General features: G+C 49.6%; 1 protein-coding gene across 1 annotated transcript; it reads right to left on the bottom strand.

Moving 5' to 3' along the window:
- Window positions 1-139: 139 nt before the first annotated feature.
- Window positions 140-17591, bottom strand: LOC122379862 (focadhesin-like). The gene is made up of 16 exons (XM_043362413.1): window positions 17512-17591; window positions 12716-12769; window positions 12238-12395; window positions 11784-11981; window positions 11217-11388; window positions 10771-10902; window positions 9445-9601; window positions 8552-8805; window positions 7986-8261; window positions 6298-6527; window positions 5821-6021; window positions 4668-5694; window positions 4151-4359; window positions 3693-3843; window positions 871-1044; window positions 140-434 (listed from the first exon to the last, which is right to left on the bottom strand). Exons 1-16 carry the CDS (start codon window positions 17563-17565, stop codon window positions 339-341), a joined length of 3543 nt encoding a protein of 1180 aa, XP_043218348.1. The 5' UTR covers window positions 17566-17591; the 3' UTR covers window positions 140-338.
- Between the last annotated feature and the right edge of the window lie 224 nt (window positions 17592-17815).

The following is a 17815-nucleotide window of genomic DNA, read 5'->3' as shown; positions in this document are numbered from 1 at the left end:
CTCCTAGTCTACCGGCATGTCTACATCCGTTTGCGCACCTTTGTCACAAAAGTTTTCCGCAAAAAGTCGTTGAACCGATGTGTAGCCAAGCCACAGGCGGCATAAAAAGTGGCAAGCTAGTACAAATAAAACAATCGGAATCACATCACGAAACATATATTATCCATCAACAGTCCAGTCAGCCAACATAACCAACAATCAGATCGCAGCAGTGGAAGCTTTCATAACGCCAAGCCACTCGGTTTCACCGTACGCTGAGGACCGTCATCGTTATGTCATAGTGCGCCAGAGACTGACTCTTCCGCGCCAGGGACCGTCTCCGCCGCGTCGCTTCAGTCTCAGGCGGCCGGCTGCAGCAGCGGCAGCAGCAGTGGCAGCCTCAGGCGGTCCGCCACCGACGGCTCATCCTGCAGTCGCTGCAGCCAGCCGTACACCTGCGAAGGTGGTGGGGAATAATTAGCATCGTCAGGGGAAGGAACGGGCACAGGGTGTCGGGTGTACGGCAAATGATGGGACTAGAAATTAGACCACGAATCGTAATAAGTGTAGGTGGTAGGATTACATCGGCTGCTTGTGAAAAGGTGTCACGACTTCCGCGGCCGAGATTACCATCATTAGCTAATGACCGACTCTGTAAGAAATCATCGATTCGTAAGATGGAAAAAACGTTTCGTTTTGATCCATCAGGATCTTCAAATTCCTGATGATCCATGCCAGCTGCTTGGTTTTTTATTGCACATAAAAGCCCATTGCTTAACCGTTTGACTGGCATTCACGTTACATTTGCACCCAAATGACAGCAAGTCACATAAAAGCAGACGAATCAAACGCACACGTTGGTACACACTTCCCCGACACCCCTGTCCCTACCTGTTTCAGCACGGGCCGCCAGCGGGGCTGGCGGAGCAGCAGCCGGGCCGCGGCGGGGAACAGGCGCGTCCGAGCAGAGGCCGACGAGGCCAGAGAGGTGGGCGAGGAGGTGAGGGTTAACGGCGACCAGAGCAGCACGGCACAGGCCAGCACGTCGGCCAGCCAGCCCAGCACCTGCGGAGAGGGCAGGCGCGGTCAGAGCGGGCAGGCAACGGTGGAAGATGACATAAAGTTGCAACACATTACTGAACGCGTATTGCATACGTCATCTGGTGAACTGCCTTATGCAAGACACTTCCCAAAAGGTTTAAACAGACTTTCGGCAGACAGAGGGCCATTTTCGTGTAAGAAGTCAGAGAGCCGTTCTCGTATAAACCGGGCCCAAATGCAACGATTTGTGGCGGCTCGTAAGCTGAAATACCAATGAAATAACCAATTATCGTATAAGAGAGCCATTTTCATTGCATTATATCTCGCTCGCATCAATCGCACGCGCCAGCTTCGTACGTGCTTTTAATCTAAGCAATAGAAAATGTATTCGAAGAGTATCCTGTAAGCTGAAAGAGGCTGTTTCAGAGTCTAAAGGCCGCCCCACACTGGACCTCGCATGCGGGTTGCGAGTTTTCGCTTTTTCGGGTTTCTTCCAAATTAAATAATTCACTCTATGTTGAGTAACCCATACCAACATGCAACAAGCGAGTCTGCATGTTTTTAGCATGCGAGCCAACTTGCATCGCATTCCAAAAGTTGATTTCGAGTCAACTTTCGATTTTCCTCGCTGCGAGGTCTGCGAGTTCTGCGAGGTTTGCGGGTTTTTCGTTGAAGTCGAATTTTGGTTCGTTGCGCTGGTATTGCGACTATACAGGGTGGAAAGAAATTACGCGAACATACTTTTTCGTCTTATAGCAATTAGTGGTGTCAATTTCAGAAAACGTATGTCCAAAGTCCGTCCAATGTCCAATGCTTACGTCGATTGTCCGTCCAAAAATGTCCAAGCCAGCCATTTGTCCAAAGATGTCCGACACCTACGCAATAGTTTACACTCAGCACTGTTATTTCATTTGCTTTTCATGTACCGCTACAAGCTCAAAAGTGTTAATCATATCGAAAGCTGAGCTTTCTAATAGCCAATCAATGTTAAACACGACTACTTTTCAAAAATGTTGAGGTGTAGCAAGCGATTGTCCAAAGTTGTCCAAAGCCTGCGGCCATTGTCCAACCGAATTCCGAATTGGACATTGGACAAAATCGGAATTCCGAAGATTCAAGTTCCGATTGACACCACTAATAGCAATGGAAAAAGCGGCGGGTGACATGAAAATTTCATCCTTTCATATATGCCTATTTATGTGCGATACACTGACAAAGGCGTTCAGGCATAATTGACATGAGCATGTCAAGCACTGTTGGCCAAAGCCTAGTCCACGCCTCCTGGAGCTGTCTGGTGAGACAATCGATGTTGGTGGCTACTAGCAGCTCTTAGACGCTCTCCTGAAGAGTCGCCTGGATATTTTTGATCAAATTGAGGTCTGGGCTATTCCCAGATTGACCATTATATGCCCAGAAGAAGAACAGATTCTCAAAGCACCAGTCTTGCGTCTTTTCGGCCGTGAGAGGAAGGACTTTATCAATCATAAAGAAGAGTTTCTTTGCGTCGGGCACAAAAGTGCGCTCAATCATTTTGCCCCTTTTGGTGCATTGGTGGATTAGATAAAGAGACTCGTCTGGAGGGATGTTCCACTAGTTGTATACTTTATTTTTGGTTGCCTTTTTGGTCACTACATGCAATTCTGACACCATCCGGGCGCTCATAACACGCTGATGTGTGTTCCTTTGCCGGATGTTTGAAGGTTGGGACGGGCGGGACGTCGGACGCATCAGCAGCCCCCAACGCGTTGTTCTGCAGGTTTGACGGATGAAATAGCTTCGAAGATGTCTCACCCAACCACAAAGCCAGCTGCCTGTCCTCCTCTGTTCAGGTTTGCCGGTCTTTAGAAAACTTAAATTGACAATCCTGCTGTTAATTCATGAATTTTGGCCATCTCGATTGTTTGTACGGCTTGATTTTCGAATTTTCACGGATTTATGTATGAATCGTGATATCTTAGATCGGGTACCCGGCCAGAGTAAACCATTTCGCCTGTTTTCGGATCGACTGTTGTCGTTTGGTCGCGGAAATGGTGACCACCCATTCGGCGCCTGAATTCGCCGAGGTTTTACTGCCGCCAACGGCTTTGCTTTTTAAGTCCTTTTAAGTTTTATTATGCTTCAACCAAACGTGTAATTGAGTAATGCTGGTGCCGAGACCGTTCCGAGTCCCTTCCGCACCAATCCAGCCAAAATAATCACAAACGTTTTCCCTGGCAACACCAAATTGCGATCTTTGCACATTGTGGTCTTGTGCAGCGTATGGCGTCTGCACCATTCGAAGTCGAGACGTGTTGTAGACCTTCCAAGTCATTTTTCAAAGTAAGGTCACTTTTGGTAGATGAGGCGACAACAAACACGACCAATCATGTTCCATGACATCCCGCGCTCATACAAAATCTCCACTGACGGGCGAAATGGTAAGAAAATACATGTTCGCGTAATTACTTTCCACCCTGTATGTAAGTTTCTGAAGGTGAACCGGCTTCACTGCATTCATGAAGTTATCATAAGGGAACGGTCTAATCACTCTATGAATTAGTATTTAATCGCAAAATCAAAACCCGCAAACCCGCAACCCGCATGCGAGTTCCAGTGTGGGGCGGCCTTAATTCAGCTCTAACAGACTTTCACAGCCGGTATAACAGCTCTAACAAGCACGCCGGCCGACTGACCTGTCCCGGTTTGGCGGTGTCGCAGTCCACGCGGCCCGTCTGGACGGCGCGCAGCCTGAACAGCAGCTCCAGCAGCCAGTCAGGAGCGGAGGCGTGGCCGCAGCAGCCGGCGAGAGCGCGGCACACCTCCACCTCCACGTCCGCTCCCAGACTGGGGGATACAGCGCACAGTGAGTCAGTGGGCGGCTGGGACGATGGACAACATACTAATTACAACTTTGCGTAACTTTGAGACTTGAGCGACAACATACGATTGCTGGAGTCAAGGTAAAACGGAATGTGTTTCGCCGTACCGAAACCGGCCTGTCGAAGCAAACAACCGTAAAAGATACGATAAAAAATATCCGAAAGTTAAACGTGACCGACAAAACCAGAGGCAAGGTATTTCGCAACACACTATCGCAAATAGTTTCTCGAAACGAACATCTCACAAGTAAAAAAGAATAGTCAATACTGACCCTGCGCTGCCCGCAGCATCGATGATATCATTCATCCAGACCATGGGGCTATCTCCCTCGCCCAGACAGGACATGTGGCTCCGCACGGCGGCCGCCACGACAAGTTTGGCTTTCTCGACCGACCACCAGAGGGACGGCGAGCTCAGCCGTTCCAGATGAGACGTGGGCAGCTCCGAGATACCTTCCAGGAACGCCGTGAACACTTCCGTCTGTAAAGGCAGGTGGCGATGGGGTTAGTTGATGGAAAAGATCAAAACATTGCGATCTGCAGTTGAGGAGCAGCACCTGACACAAACCTATCGAAACAGGACGAGTAAAATTCCCAGACAGCAGAAAATGAGTCAAGAAAACAAAGACACCAAGCAAATAATGACGTAAGTGTTACATTTAACCCAAGTCACGATAAACGTTAGGCAACTTCTGAGCACCAACTTGCATTCACTGAGAACCTGAGTGATTCAAGAAGAAAGTTCTCAATGTAAAACTGCAGTGAGATTAGCGATTATTGAGCACTAACCTGTTCCGGGTTGATGTCGTCGGCCATGGCCTCCATTACATGGCCGATGGTCGCCCGATTCGCCTCGTGTAGACGCTCGTCTTTGAGCGCCGTACGCAGCGCCGCCAGCACACGGCATGCATCCGAACTCGCAGTTCCGAGGGTCGTCGATAGATGGTGCTGCACGAACGGCATGAGCACGGCGGGCGGCACGCCGCGTCCAATCATACCCAGGTGTTTGAGGAGAGCGTCGGTCACCTCCGGCGGCCGACCGTCGCTCGGCGGAACAGCCATCAGAACCTTCAGCGCATCAGCTGCTGAGGGGTGAGTGCAGCAGTGCCGGGCCAGCGCCTCCACACAGAGCGCCGCCACCGGCCCGCCGCGCTCCGCCAGCAGCAGAAGAAAGGAGAGGTTTAGCGGCGGCAGCGCGTGGCCAAGATCAGCGGCCAGCGGCTGCAGGCAGGCGGCCAGCGCTGCCGGCGGGGCGGGCCCGGCCGCCAGCACAGCCTCCCCGGCCCCGCCCTCCGAGCCGCCGGCTGCCGTCTGCAGGTAGGCCACCAGCGCTCTGACGATGCTCGCCGGCTCCAGGTAGGCCAGCGAGGAAGGCTCGCCGCCCTCCCTCCGCGCCTTCTCCTTGGCCGTGAAGTACACTCCGCGACCGATCAGCTTGATCTCACAGCCCACCAGGCCGGTCAGCGTGTGACCATACTCCTCCAGCAGCTCCGGGGGCAGGTGGGTCAGCAGGCGCGTATAGCAGTCGCCTGGTACGTACGGCATCAGCTCCTCCGGCGAGCGTGCCGCGTCAGACGGCGTGGCGATCAGCTTGGCCGGCACAACAAGACCGACTTTGGCGGCGGCCGGCAGCATTCGCAGGGTAAAGGAGCCGGGTTTGTAGAAGGACAGGGCGCGGAGTGCGGCGCGTACCACGGCAGGTGGCCGCTTCCCAGTGACCTGCTGCCACAGAACGGTGGATACTTCCAGGGTGAAGGCTTCGTATTCCTCACTTGGCACGTGTAGCTGGGGTACCAGTGCTAGGAAGTCCATGTATCTGAAACATAAGCACGAAATGAAGTCAAATGACTATCTATGCTTTCTAAAAACATTAAAGCGACAGAGTTGTCATGACGGATTCCATTGAAAAAGTAATGACACTGGCTCCGGGCCCTTGACTCACCGTGCCAACACGGGCGTCCGGCGCTCCTGTCTCAGTTTCGGTGCCAGGATGCGCCACGTGGTGCGTACGTCGAGCACCTCTGCCTGGCAGAGTGCTGAGATGCCGGTCAGCGCCAGACTGCAGGCGGCTCCACTCTCTGGCGTCGTCAGCTCGGTCAGCACCCGAGACAAAGCCGACAGCTGGTCCTTGCCGGACGTCGGGCTGGAAGATAGGGTGATGGAGGAGTCGGTGGAATAAATTGGTAGATCGGAGGTTATGCTGAGCTGTACACTTCAAAGGTGTAGTTAACATAGAGCCATGGGGTATAGAGGCCATTGGCTATTGCTAGCTCGCAAGTAAGCAGGTTCAATTTACACCAACGGATGCCTTTTCGTTATGCTTGTGACTACAATATGGGCACCAATCAACTACGACCAGTTCTGTGCATCAACAGTTAAAGCACGAAAATGATTAATCCCGCTACACCTGAACACTTACCTATGTGTACAGATATCAGCGATGGCAGCCAGCCTGGCCAGGAGCAGGCGGGACGACTGAGCGCTCAGGGGGCCCTCCATCTTCAGCACGGAGAGCAGGTAGGGCAGGCAGCGCTCCTCGCGGCGCCACACGGCGGCCAGCAGGCGGACGGCGTCGGCCGCCAGCGGGCCGCGGCCACCGTCAGACGTCACCAGTCCGGTGAGCAGCCGGACCAGGGGAGGCACCACCGCCTAAGGGGGCACAAGGGCGTCAGGGGTCAGCGAGGACCGCGGGACTTAGGAGAGAGTGGGGTAATTTGGCCGGTGGTGTAAATTGGCCGCCCCCACCTGTACGAAAGCTGATAAAAGTGAATGAAACAACTTTAGTCTCTATTCATTTGTCATCGGCAGAACTTACTCGAGAACAAATGTCAAAACTTTGCCCCTCGCAGTTTTATTCAAAATTAATAAAAAGTTAATTTCATTAGAAAATGGTAACTTTTGCTTCTATTTTGGGCTAAAAACGAATTCAGACATTATAGCGCCATTCTTGAGCGTGTTCAGCGGTTCCAAGAGCAATTTCATCTAGTTCTGTACAGGCATGACGACTTTATAGACAAAAATTTTCAGAATGGCAATGTGGGGTTATTTGGCCGGGACTAGCGGGGCAACTTGGCCGGTGCGCTCAGCGTCACTATGCTGGGACGGCCAAGTTGTCATGGTCATTTATACCATAAAGGACATAATTCATGACCAACTTTGACTACCTTGATGCCATATTTCCTATTGGACAGCTGTAAGGGCATGTGACGTCATCAAAGGTTACCTAACGCTTTTTTGCTAATAACTACTTACAGAAAAAAGATACAGCCGCGCAAATGGTCTCATTGTGTTCAGCTCGTCAAGGCGCATCGAATGATATACATGATGACCTTGAACTCACGCAACCTTGAGGTCAAGCGACCTGAGGTAACGTGACCTGAAGCCAACCTTTGACCTTGACCTCTCGAGGTCAACACATACATGTTTCGATGAGGAATGACGAGAGAATTACGACGGTACTTTTAGTTTTGGCCTAGCTTGATTACTTCAAAAGCTATTCGTAGAAAACTGCAATCGCATCTAGGGCCGCTATTTTGACTATTTTCGACCCCTGTGACGGCTGAGTCAACCTCCAAAATGCTTCAAATGCGTCGTAGGACATGCGTCATTGCTGAATGTGAAGCTGACTCGCATATAACAAAAATCATGGCCTCAAACTAACACAGGCCAAATTGCCCCACACCCCCCGGCCAAATAACCCTGCTAGTGGGACAATTTGGCCTCTTTGCAGCCCTTTGTAATATGTCACAATTTCAATATAAGTAGTAACTCTATCATTTCAAGTTTACTGTCCAGGAAAGTAAAATGTATGCCACACCTGTCAGCGTTGAGAAAATTCAGAAATGTGTTGTCGATTTTTAGTTACATCGGTTTCTAAAAAAAGCGGCCAAATTACCCCACTCTCCCCTATGTGTCGGTATCGGGTGTTAGCAGTCGATTTGCCCGATATGGCGGCCCAGGAGACAAGGGACCGCTGAGCCCCCTCCCTGATAATTAAACAGCGCAAACTGAAATGCAAAATAACCAAAGCAAAATCGTCCAAAGGCAACGAAGCAGTGCCAAAATCAGCATCCACTCATTCCACCGCTTAGTGGCTGTTGCTCTCACCTTGCTGACAGCCAACTCAGGGAGGGCGCGCAGCAGCGTCAAAACCATCTCCGGGTCCGTCTCCACCTTCAGACGGTATATGATACAGTAGAACAGCTCCACAGCGAGTCCAGGCCGCTGGCGCACGGCCGCCAGAGCAGCGCGCAGCGCCGCTCCGCGGACGGACGGCGAACTGCTAGTGCAGACGATCAGCGCTAGGGCTGCACGCTCAGAGAAGGCGTCCGGCTCGGAGCGAGACAGAGTAGACTCTAGGTGGTTCAGCCAGCTTAGCTGCATCTGAAAGAGCATTGAAAGCCATTAGAGACACAACATAGATAGAAAGCACAAGCAAAGACAGAATAAAAAAAGGGAAAAAATAGAATGAGCGAACCTACTGACAACAATCTGGTGGCGAGGCAGGATAAATTTATCTGCGAACAAAAAAAAACATAACCCACCAAAGAGGGGTCCAAATTACCACACATCAAAAAGCGTACAAATTGAACCAAACACTTCGTCACAAAGCCACAAAACGAAGCAAGCGATCTCACATAACATTAACCAAACTGAGTTTCAGACACTCATACCTCCTCGTTAGCGGCCAGTGTGTCGGCGAGCAGGGCGGCCCGGCAGAGGTCGGGACTGATATCGGCCACCGCCGGCCAGTAGGCGGCCTCCTGGAGCCGACCGGCAGCACCGCTCGGCCCGGCAGCCAGCAGAGCCAGCAGAGGCTCCACCAGCGACGTGAGACCGGGCAGCAGCGAGACGGCCCGCAGCAGCGGAGGGACCAGCAGCGCGGCCACGTGCGGGCTGTACCGGCCGCCCTCCAGCATCCGGCACACTGCCGATTGGATAAGTGTGGTTAGTGTGTGGGATATAATTGGGATAATAGTAAAACTTTTCATATCAAAAATACACTTTTCATATTCAATGCCATATGAGCCCAAAATGGCGCCCAACGTGGGGCATATTACGAAAAAGATGCAATCCGTATGTGCTCCACGACGAGCAAAATCAAAACTCTCGCCGAATAAGCTACGGTATGCAATTGCAATGCTTCCACTCCGCTCGTTAAAAAAAAAACTTAAGAGTGACGGTACTGCAACGTCAACATTCATCGTTCAAACGTAATTGATGCAGCCAATGTACACGAAAATCTGCGACGAGTTTGGAGAAAACGTGTATATTGAATACGTTAGATTCAAGTTCGCGCTTGCACCTTGAAATGCCCCTCCAGGCACCAACCTCGCCGATCGTGGTCAATTTAGTAATGGGGAAGATAGTTGTGCCTTAGCTGTCAATGTCTTGCGTTTCAAGAGCTTCTCTAAGAATCGCCTCTATCGCGGAAAAATATACTTCCTAAAGACAAGATTAACGAAGCAAGTGTGTAAGCAAAAATAACTTTTGTGAAGGTGAATGATCTACCTAGATCTACCAGACCAGACGAAGGACCTAGTGAAGCGGATTACACTACACTCACCTGCACCAATCAGCTTCCCGTCTCTGATGGACAGTGCCGAGGACCGAGCGATGGTGTCTGAGAGCAGCACCAGTTCCACGTCTCCACCCACACCGAGCTCCAGGAGTCTGGTGACCTCGGACAGTGCCGGCGAGACGTCAGATAAGCCCTCGGAGACCTGTGCATGACACAAGGGTCAGGTCAACGGCTGTAGAACGCAGAAAGGTAGTGCAACAGTAGATGGCTGGAGGCAAATGGATAGATACGCCAAGTTAACCCTATTAGTGGCAGGGGGAGGTTGTTTTCATCCACCCCTCAGGTTTTTCGGGAATATCTCCGAAACCGCTGAAGCTACGATGCTGAAATTTTCTGAGTTTTCCTAAAACTAAATTGGGCACATTCCCTGAAAATTTCAAGTTCATAACTTTACCAGGGGCGGCTCCAGAGCACTGGGAATTGGGGGTTCCTATTCGTGAAGCGAGTCATTTGGGCGAAGATCACGATGCTGATGTATTATAACTGTATGCACCAGTTTTACGAACAGTGAATGAAAGGTATCATGTGATAACATATACAAAGTTATTGTGCATCCTCTTTTGACACGTTTTTGCTATAATAGGCGGATCCAGGCGTCCAAAAAGGGGGGTTATGTTTTACCTCCCAACATAGGTGCCCTGACACCGCCTATGCATGACCAATACAATTGTAGTCGTTCTCTCATAAGAAAATTGTAACATAACAAGACCATTACCACCCTTTTTAGAAACAGTACCAACAAAAACCTTATTTACTATACTTTTTGTGTACCCCCAATCTCAATGATCTGTATCCTCCTATGATTTTTGAAAATGCATATTTTTAGGATCCATGTGAATTCCTGGTTCATTCTCTATCGATCGGCAAAAGTTGCGTTAAAATTGGTTCAGAAACCTGGCCGTGATAAACAGTCTAAAATGTATCTGCAATTTGCCCGTTTTTACCCCCCTCTACCCCCCTATTGACATTTTTTATTTTTTATTTTTTAGAAATGTAGATCACGTTGAGCGAAATCGAATGCCGTTTGAATTTTGAAAATCGGCCCGTTAGATCTCGAGATATCAGGGGGGGTCGTAAACAGCCCCCCCCCTGCCACTAATAGAGGTAGCCAGGAGCCTGCCACTAATAGGGTTAACTATCAAGTCAAACACGGGGTGATTGATCAAAACATTACTGTTTTTAGGATCTTGACATCTAGCTACCAAAGGCACCACCTTAAGTTAAAGCCGTGTGCATAATCATTTACGTTTACCTGCAAGAATAATTGAGGGAACTTAAGAAATCTACGTACTTATAAGCTATTCATCTCACCTGCAGCTGCAGACAGTGAACAGTGAGCGGCGTCAGCGAGCGGAGCAGCGCTCGGTCGTTGATCTCCTCGGCAAACTCCACCAGTCTGCGACAGAGCGGGGGTAGTTCCCAGCACAGCTGAGCGGGCGGCACCTGGCGGGGGAAGATTAGACGTCAGGCTGAACACTGCGGCGAGCTTAACACAAAATAGGAATGGATTAAGTACGAAATTTACGAACACCACACCATAGTTCGTTAGAACAGTGGTTTGCAACATCAGACAAGTGTCTATCCACATGGCCAAGGCGCTCCTAGAAGACGATATAACAGGGCGATCAAGACAATGCAAAACAATTTTTAAAATATTGCTCGACTTCAGTCAAATATGAAAAATACTGAAACCAAAAGGCATTACAAGGACCGAATGACATCCAGTCACGTCTCAGCACCGATATCTGCGGACCGACCTGGACCCTGGAGAGCAGCTGCAGCGCCCGGTGGATGGGCAGCGGGGTGCGACTGAGGCGCGCCTGGCGACACAGGGCAGACACCAGCCGGGCACGGAGATGGGATGGCGTCTGCGGACCGCAACACGCCCACAGAAACGGCGTGACGTACTCCAGCGCCACGCCGCAGTACCTGCCACAGTGGTGGGAAAATGACAGGTGCTAGTGACTTAACATTTGTAATATACGTATTATTCATTTAGGTAAGTACTTAGCATATTTTCAGGCACAAGTTTACGTGATCATTTTGGCCTTTACTAGCGAGCACTTGCTCATAATTTGGTAATCACTTACGATTTATGTGATCTATGCACTTACTTAGAACATATATACCCAAAACATAGCCAAACACGCTTCCTTATGACTGTTATCAAGCATCCTCTGTACGATTATCAGACTACTTACAAACACAAGCAAACATATACTTCCGGTGTTTTGTATGCCTTTTGAACTGAGCAGTGAGGTCATATCCGTATTTCCCCACCCCATTCTCTGAATCACACACGGAGCACTGATCAGTTTACTTACTGTGGACTGTCATCAGCCAGCAGCAGCCTCTCCAGCTCCGCACCAAGCTGGTGGCTGTGCTGAGGCAGTGCGCGCAGCAGCGTCACGTGCGGGTGCTGAGCTGAACTCAGAGACGGGAGGGCCTTCTGGCCGCCCGCAGCTGCCTGCAGGGCTGTCTGCAGCAGCTCTGTCACCAGCCACACCAGAGCATCACCGCAGCTGTAACGTACACCACAGCATCTGCGTCACCGCAGCCCGCAGCTGTAACGTACATAAACCAGAGGGAGAACATGACAGCTGTAACGCACAATTGTTTCACAGTTCACTTTCCTTAGCACCTGGTGTCTCGCCTCCATGACTGTCTAGCGTCTCGCCTTCCATGTGTGCTGGTGCCTCGCTTTCCGCTTCCTCTCGTCTCCCCTACCTCATCCTCCCTGTATTTTACGACTCGCCTCCCCACTACCCCATGTCTCACCTGCCTCCCACTGCCACCGAGGAGAGGGCTGACCGCAGAGCGTCCGCCAGTGGCACGGTGCCCTCGGCCACGAGCAGCGCCACACCCCGAGCGGCGAGCCGACCGGTCGACGGACGGCTGCCGGTCAGCAGGGCAGTCAGCTCACGGAACTCGGCCGCCTGCCAAACGACAAAAGAAGGTACAACTGCACGCACATCTTGAAAAAGAGGACCACTGATATGGGTTACACCCCCTGAGTAGGTATCCATACTCATAAGAGTTAATGAAGAATGTAGGGATTTGAAGATTAATAATCAATTAGCTAGGTACCTGCAATTCGATTAGATTTGTTCCCACATAATCAAGGCTGGTATTCTGTTTATAACTCAAGTGAGAACAAATCATTCACCCACTAGTCTCATACTTTAACAGCAAACATAAAAACAGATTTATGCTACCGTCGCTTATTACCAATGCTGCCACAGCCGGTCCTTCTTACCTCAGAAGCTCCAAGGCCAGCCTTTTTCAGCTTTTCGCACAACTTTAAGATTCCCTGATGGACAGAAACAATTTTATAATACAATACATGACAATACAGTTAACAAACATAGTTGCATTAGTACTTCACGTGGCTTTGTAAAATATATCAAAATAGGTTATATTTGAGAAAAATACAATAACTTCTTACAGCATATCATAATGTTTTGATAGAATGATTTTGTTTGATCTAATTTTCAACATATTCTCGTGAGTACCCATTCGAGTGGAAGGTATTATCATCAATCATCATTTTGCCCTCATCAGGTGAAAATGACCACACAAAAAAGTGTTAGCAGTAACTTGGTGACAATAAGAGCCACTCATACTTTAAAACCAATTAACCCGCGTCCCGTGGGGGGTCCAAAACGCCCCCCCCCCCATTGTCCTTTTCGTCGATATCTCCTAAGCGGCTGGAGATATCGCCACCAAACTTTCAGGACCCCTCCGGGCATCAATTTTACACATTGTGACCAAAAGAAAAAAATCCAGAGGCTATCATAGGTGGGCCACAAATGACGTCAGAATGACGTCATGTTCTGCCATTTTCGACCGAAAAAAAAGACCTTCGCGAGAAGAGCTGTCAGGCCTACAGCTTTGAAGATACAGAAAAATGATCAAGACATAAAAGGTGTAGAATCGACATGGCTATAAAACTGCTATCTCGGATTTTTGAACATTTTGAGTTTTGACCCCGAAAGGTCAAAAAAACATTTATTTTGGCTAAATTAGCCAAAAAATCCAAAAAGTTTTTTGAGTTTCGAAAAAACCGGAATATGTATATGTGATATAGTTCGTTTTTCTTAAGTTAACCCCTCACTGTAAACGTCTTTTTGAACATAGCACGAGAATTGCGAGCTGAATTATTGAGAAAATTGGTTGGCGCACATTGTATTGGAGATATGAATTATATTTTCAAAATAAGTTTTGAACACCGACGATGTAACGTTAATGTTAAACGCCGTGCAATTTATTAATTATTTCAGACATAATTCCTGAGAAGTCATCTATCACTGTGGAGCTGTAGGTATGGGCAAATACGAGCTATGAGTCTGTGAAATCGTAAACAAATTTGATGAAATTGATCGTCTGTGAAATCTGGTAAAATCAATGTGCGCCAACCAGTTTTCTCAGTAACTCAGCTAGCAATTCTCGTGCTATGTTCAAAAGACGTTTACAGTGAGGGGCAAACTTAAGAAAAACGAACTATAGTACCTACCGTCGTCTAGCTACATACCAAATTTCAGATCGATATCTCGTTTTTTGGCCAAGTTATAGCGAAGAAACTGTTCAAAAATGATGACGTCAAATTTTCAACTCAAATTTTGGCAATTCTAGACTACGTAGGACAAAACAAAGACCACCATTGGACTCCCCGTGACGAGCAGTATCGAATCGATACCTACCCATTTTATGCAAAAATATCAACTTTGAAATTTGACCTTATTTGACCTGACCTTGGCCTGACCTTCACCAAAACGTGACCTAAGCTGGCCCCAAAGGCTGCCTGACCCACATAATCGCATTTTTCGTGTAAAATGCAAGGCCGTATAAGTTAGGTAAGATCGTCCGGGCTCGCTAATGTTACAAATCTGCAACACTACGGTGACGTCACCGGAGCATACGCTCCCTGGCTCCATCCGGACCCTGATGCGGCCGCTGGAATCGCTGCTAATCGAAAAATTACTTGTGCAATAGCACTTTTAAATGACTTTAAAAGGGGGGAAAATATGATAGCAAAATAATAATGAGAATCCCTTGTCCTGACTGGGATTGTATGACCCCGCCACCTATCGGATAACGTCGTAATTAGGGTTGAGTTGGCGATCGCCAGGTGGCTTGTCAGTAAGCTGTCAGCCGGACAGGAGAGGGGCCGTCAGGCTGTAAACGCCAGATCATGCTCAGGAAAATGCGACACGCTTAAGAACGGTCATTTATCTCGAAAAAGATGCGGTGCCCTGTGGTGATATGGCCCACATGACTCGGGACCCGTAAGCCGTATACGGCCTACGGGTACCCTCCCGAGTCATCAGGGTCCTTATAAGGCCCCTGTGGTCACCGGCAGCTCCCAAGGCCCCTACGGACGCGATACATGCTTCGAAAATCGCTAGACAAAGGACTCAGGGGCGCAGCCAAGGGGGAGGGGCACACTAGGGCTTTAGCCCCTCCCAAATCTAGCAGGCGCCCTCTGGAAAGACGCCATCCAGGCGCCGAAGGCGCCCTGGATGCAGCGCCTTCCACGATCATTCTGTGCGCCGATGGCGCCTTTTCAGTGTCCAGCACTCTAGTCGCCCTCGACGGTAAGCCATTGCGACGTCATCATGCGGTACTGGCGCCCAGATTTACAATTTTATATCTCTTTGTGGGTGAAGATGCACCCACAATCCTGAAATGCCGGATATCCACTCCCAATCACCTGACCATCTAGCGCCCTCGGCTCACATTCAGCGCCCTTCTGTCTGCTCGGCGCGCTTCTGATCTGTCGGCACCCTTCTCGCCCTTCAGCGCTCTCCTGGCCTGTCGGCACCCTCTTCACATTCGGCGCCCTCCGGGCAGACCAGTTAGCGCCCTCATGGACATTATCACACAGCATCCTCCTGATCTGTCTCGCCCTCCACACTTGTCAGCGCCCTCCTGACCTGGCAGCGCCTATCGTATTATAGCGCCCTCTTCACCGTACAGTGCCCTCCTGACCTGTCGCAGTCCTCACTGTATAGCGGCCTCCTAACCATACAAAGCCCTCCAGACCGGCTCCTGCTACGTTCAGCGCCCTCCTGACAAGTCGGTGTCCTTTTCACCGTAGACGGCCCCTCTGACCTGTCGGCGCCCTCCTGACCGTACATTGCCTTCCTCACCTTGTCCGCGCCCTCCTCTTTATACAGTGTCCTCCTGACCTGTCAGCGCCCTCTTCACTCGTATAGTGCCCTTCTCATCGTACAGCATCCTCCTCACCATGGGCGCCCTCCTGACCTGTCGGCGCTCTCCCCACCATACAGCGCCCTGCTGCCTTGTCGGCGCCCTCTTCACGGACAGCGTTCTCCAGATCTGTCGCAGCTCTTATCACCGTGCAGTGCCATCCTGACCTGTCAGCGCCCTCGCCTCACGCCTGTCGGCGACATCTTCGCGTTCAGCGCCCTCCTGACCAGCCTGCGCCTTTTGCAACGCATAGCGCCCTCATCACCATGCATCGCCCTCCCGACCAGTCAGCGTCGCCGTTCATCGTACATCGCCCTCCTGACCTGTCGGCGCCCTCCTCACAACACACCGCCCTTCTGAGCGGTAAGCGTTCTCCTCACCATGCAGACAATGCAACACTTTACAATTAGGAAAGCGTTAAGTAGCCTTTGCTTAACCCTCGCCGGCACAGGCCATTTTGCGTCATTCGACGGCAGGGGGGCTGGTACGACCCCCCCCCCCCTCGCGCCTCTGACAGCTTCGTAACATGTTACGAAGGCACCAAAACTACTTCGTAAATGTTCAAATGGTTACTAAATTCGAAATCAGCTCCAAAAACTAGCCTAGAAACATATAAAACTTGAAAAAGTGAACCGAGGTCACCAAAGGTCAATGACCTGACCTGACCTTGGTGACCTTGACATCCACCCTAATGCATAAGAGCAACATCAAATCACATGTTTGAACATTTGAAACCACGAAAAGCTTGCAAACGCGCGGCTAATGCGAGCCGACATACGCCGAATCGCGATTCCGGCCAAACATGGTCTCGGAAAGTAGGTCACAGGTCAAAGGTCATTTGGGTCAGGGTCATGAAATTTTCAGGGTAGGTGTACAATTGATCAATGCGAAGGTACTGAAAGTTTCGTCACGATCAGCCGCTTTTTACGCGAGTTATTCGCGAAAAACCTTAGGGGGATTGCATCAACTCAACTCCCTGTGCCGGCGAGGGTTTAAGTGATTTTAGGCGCAAAGTAGTAATGAAGCAATTTCCGGAAAGTAAAAGGATCACAGCGTTTCCAGCGTTTCCGGAACGTTTCCGGAAAGGAACTTGTTTACAACCGTGACCCTCAAAATCGTATTCAGGGCCAAACTTGCGGGGAAGGCCAGCTGACAAGTGTACGCCCCGGTGACGTCACGGGTAATGTTAAACAGTCGGGCGCCCGGCACATAGGAAAGCTCGGGATGACAGCCCCCTGGTAAAATGGACCATAAAACATGTATCACACGACACTTTCTTATTGTGACCCCCCAGTGACCTGACCTCTGTGACCTGACCTGGTATCAGTGACCTCAGATAGCAAAGTATGTGTTTGACGAACAATGTACCATCGTTGGTTTTCAATAACTTACCAATTTACTCCATTTCACAACAAATTTCTTGAAATGCCTGTGAACGGTAAAAATCCGACCTTTGACCTGACGTGTGACGTCATCGGTTTGACCTAGGTCAATGAAATTTGGTCACAAGGTAGTTTCCCGGTGGGGCTATCGAACGCCGTTTGAATTTTGAAAATTGGCCGGTAAATTTCCGAGATCTTAGGGGGGCCGAAACGCCCCCCCCCCCCTCCCCCTACGGATGGTAGGGTCCGGCGATAGCCCTTCGGGGCGCGGGTTAAAAGAGATTAGGCCTAACATAGACCTAACATAGCCTAACATAAAGGATTCTGATCAGCCTGAAAATGATGAGAACCATGTTCATTGTTCAGCTTAGCTTAAGCTATCTCTTGTTGTCTGCAGTCTCCACATCATCCCTTTGTAAATAAAAGGAAATACCTACAATGTTTGTACTCTGACACTTACCTCTTCTTGCACCCATTCATCATTTGATTTTAAACAAAATGTTATTTCTTCCATACTTTCTTCAGAAAAAAAAATCAAAGGACCTGTGAAATCAAAGGTGAAAAATTATAAGCAACAATGCTGATTTCATACTCAAATTCATACAATGAAAAACTTAAAGCGTCCATTCCAATTATTTGAGCTTTGAAGTCCAATAGGTAAGTCAAGAAGCATTTTGAATCCCTATCTACTACCTAGGCTTGATCTTTGCAATTGTTATAAGAAATTTCGTCCACTTTCCATGCAAAATTTATCATTTTTTACA

This window comes from Amphibalanus amphitrite, unplaced genomic scaffold, assembly GCF_019059575.1.
Source record: "Amphibalanus amphitrite isolate SeventyFive unplaced genomic scaffold, NRLGWU_Aamphi_draft 000085F_arrow, whole genome shotgun sequence".
In the NCBI taxonomy this organism is placed as follows: Eukaryota; Metazoa; Arthropoda; class Thecostraca; order Balanomorpha; family Balanidae; genus Amphibalanus; species Amphibalanus amphitrite.
Note: the sequence above shows the minus strand (reverse complement) of the source record. Positions and strands in the feature narration are given on the sequence as shown.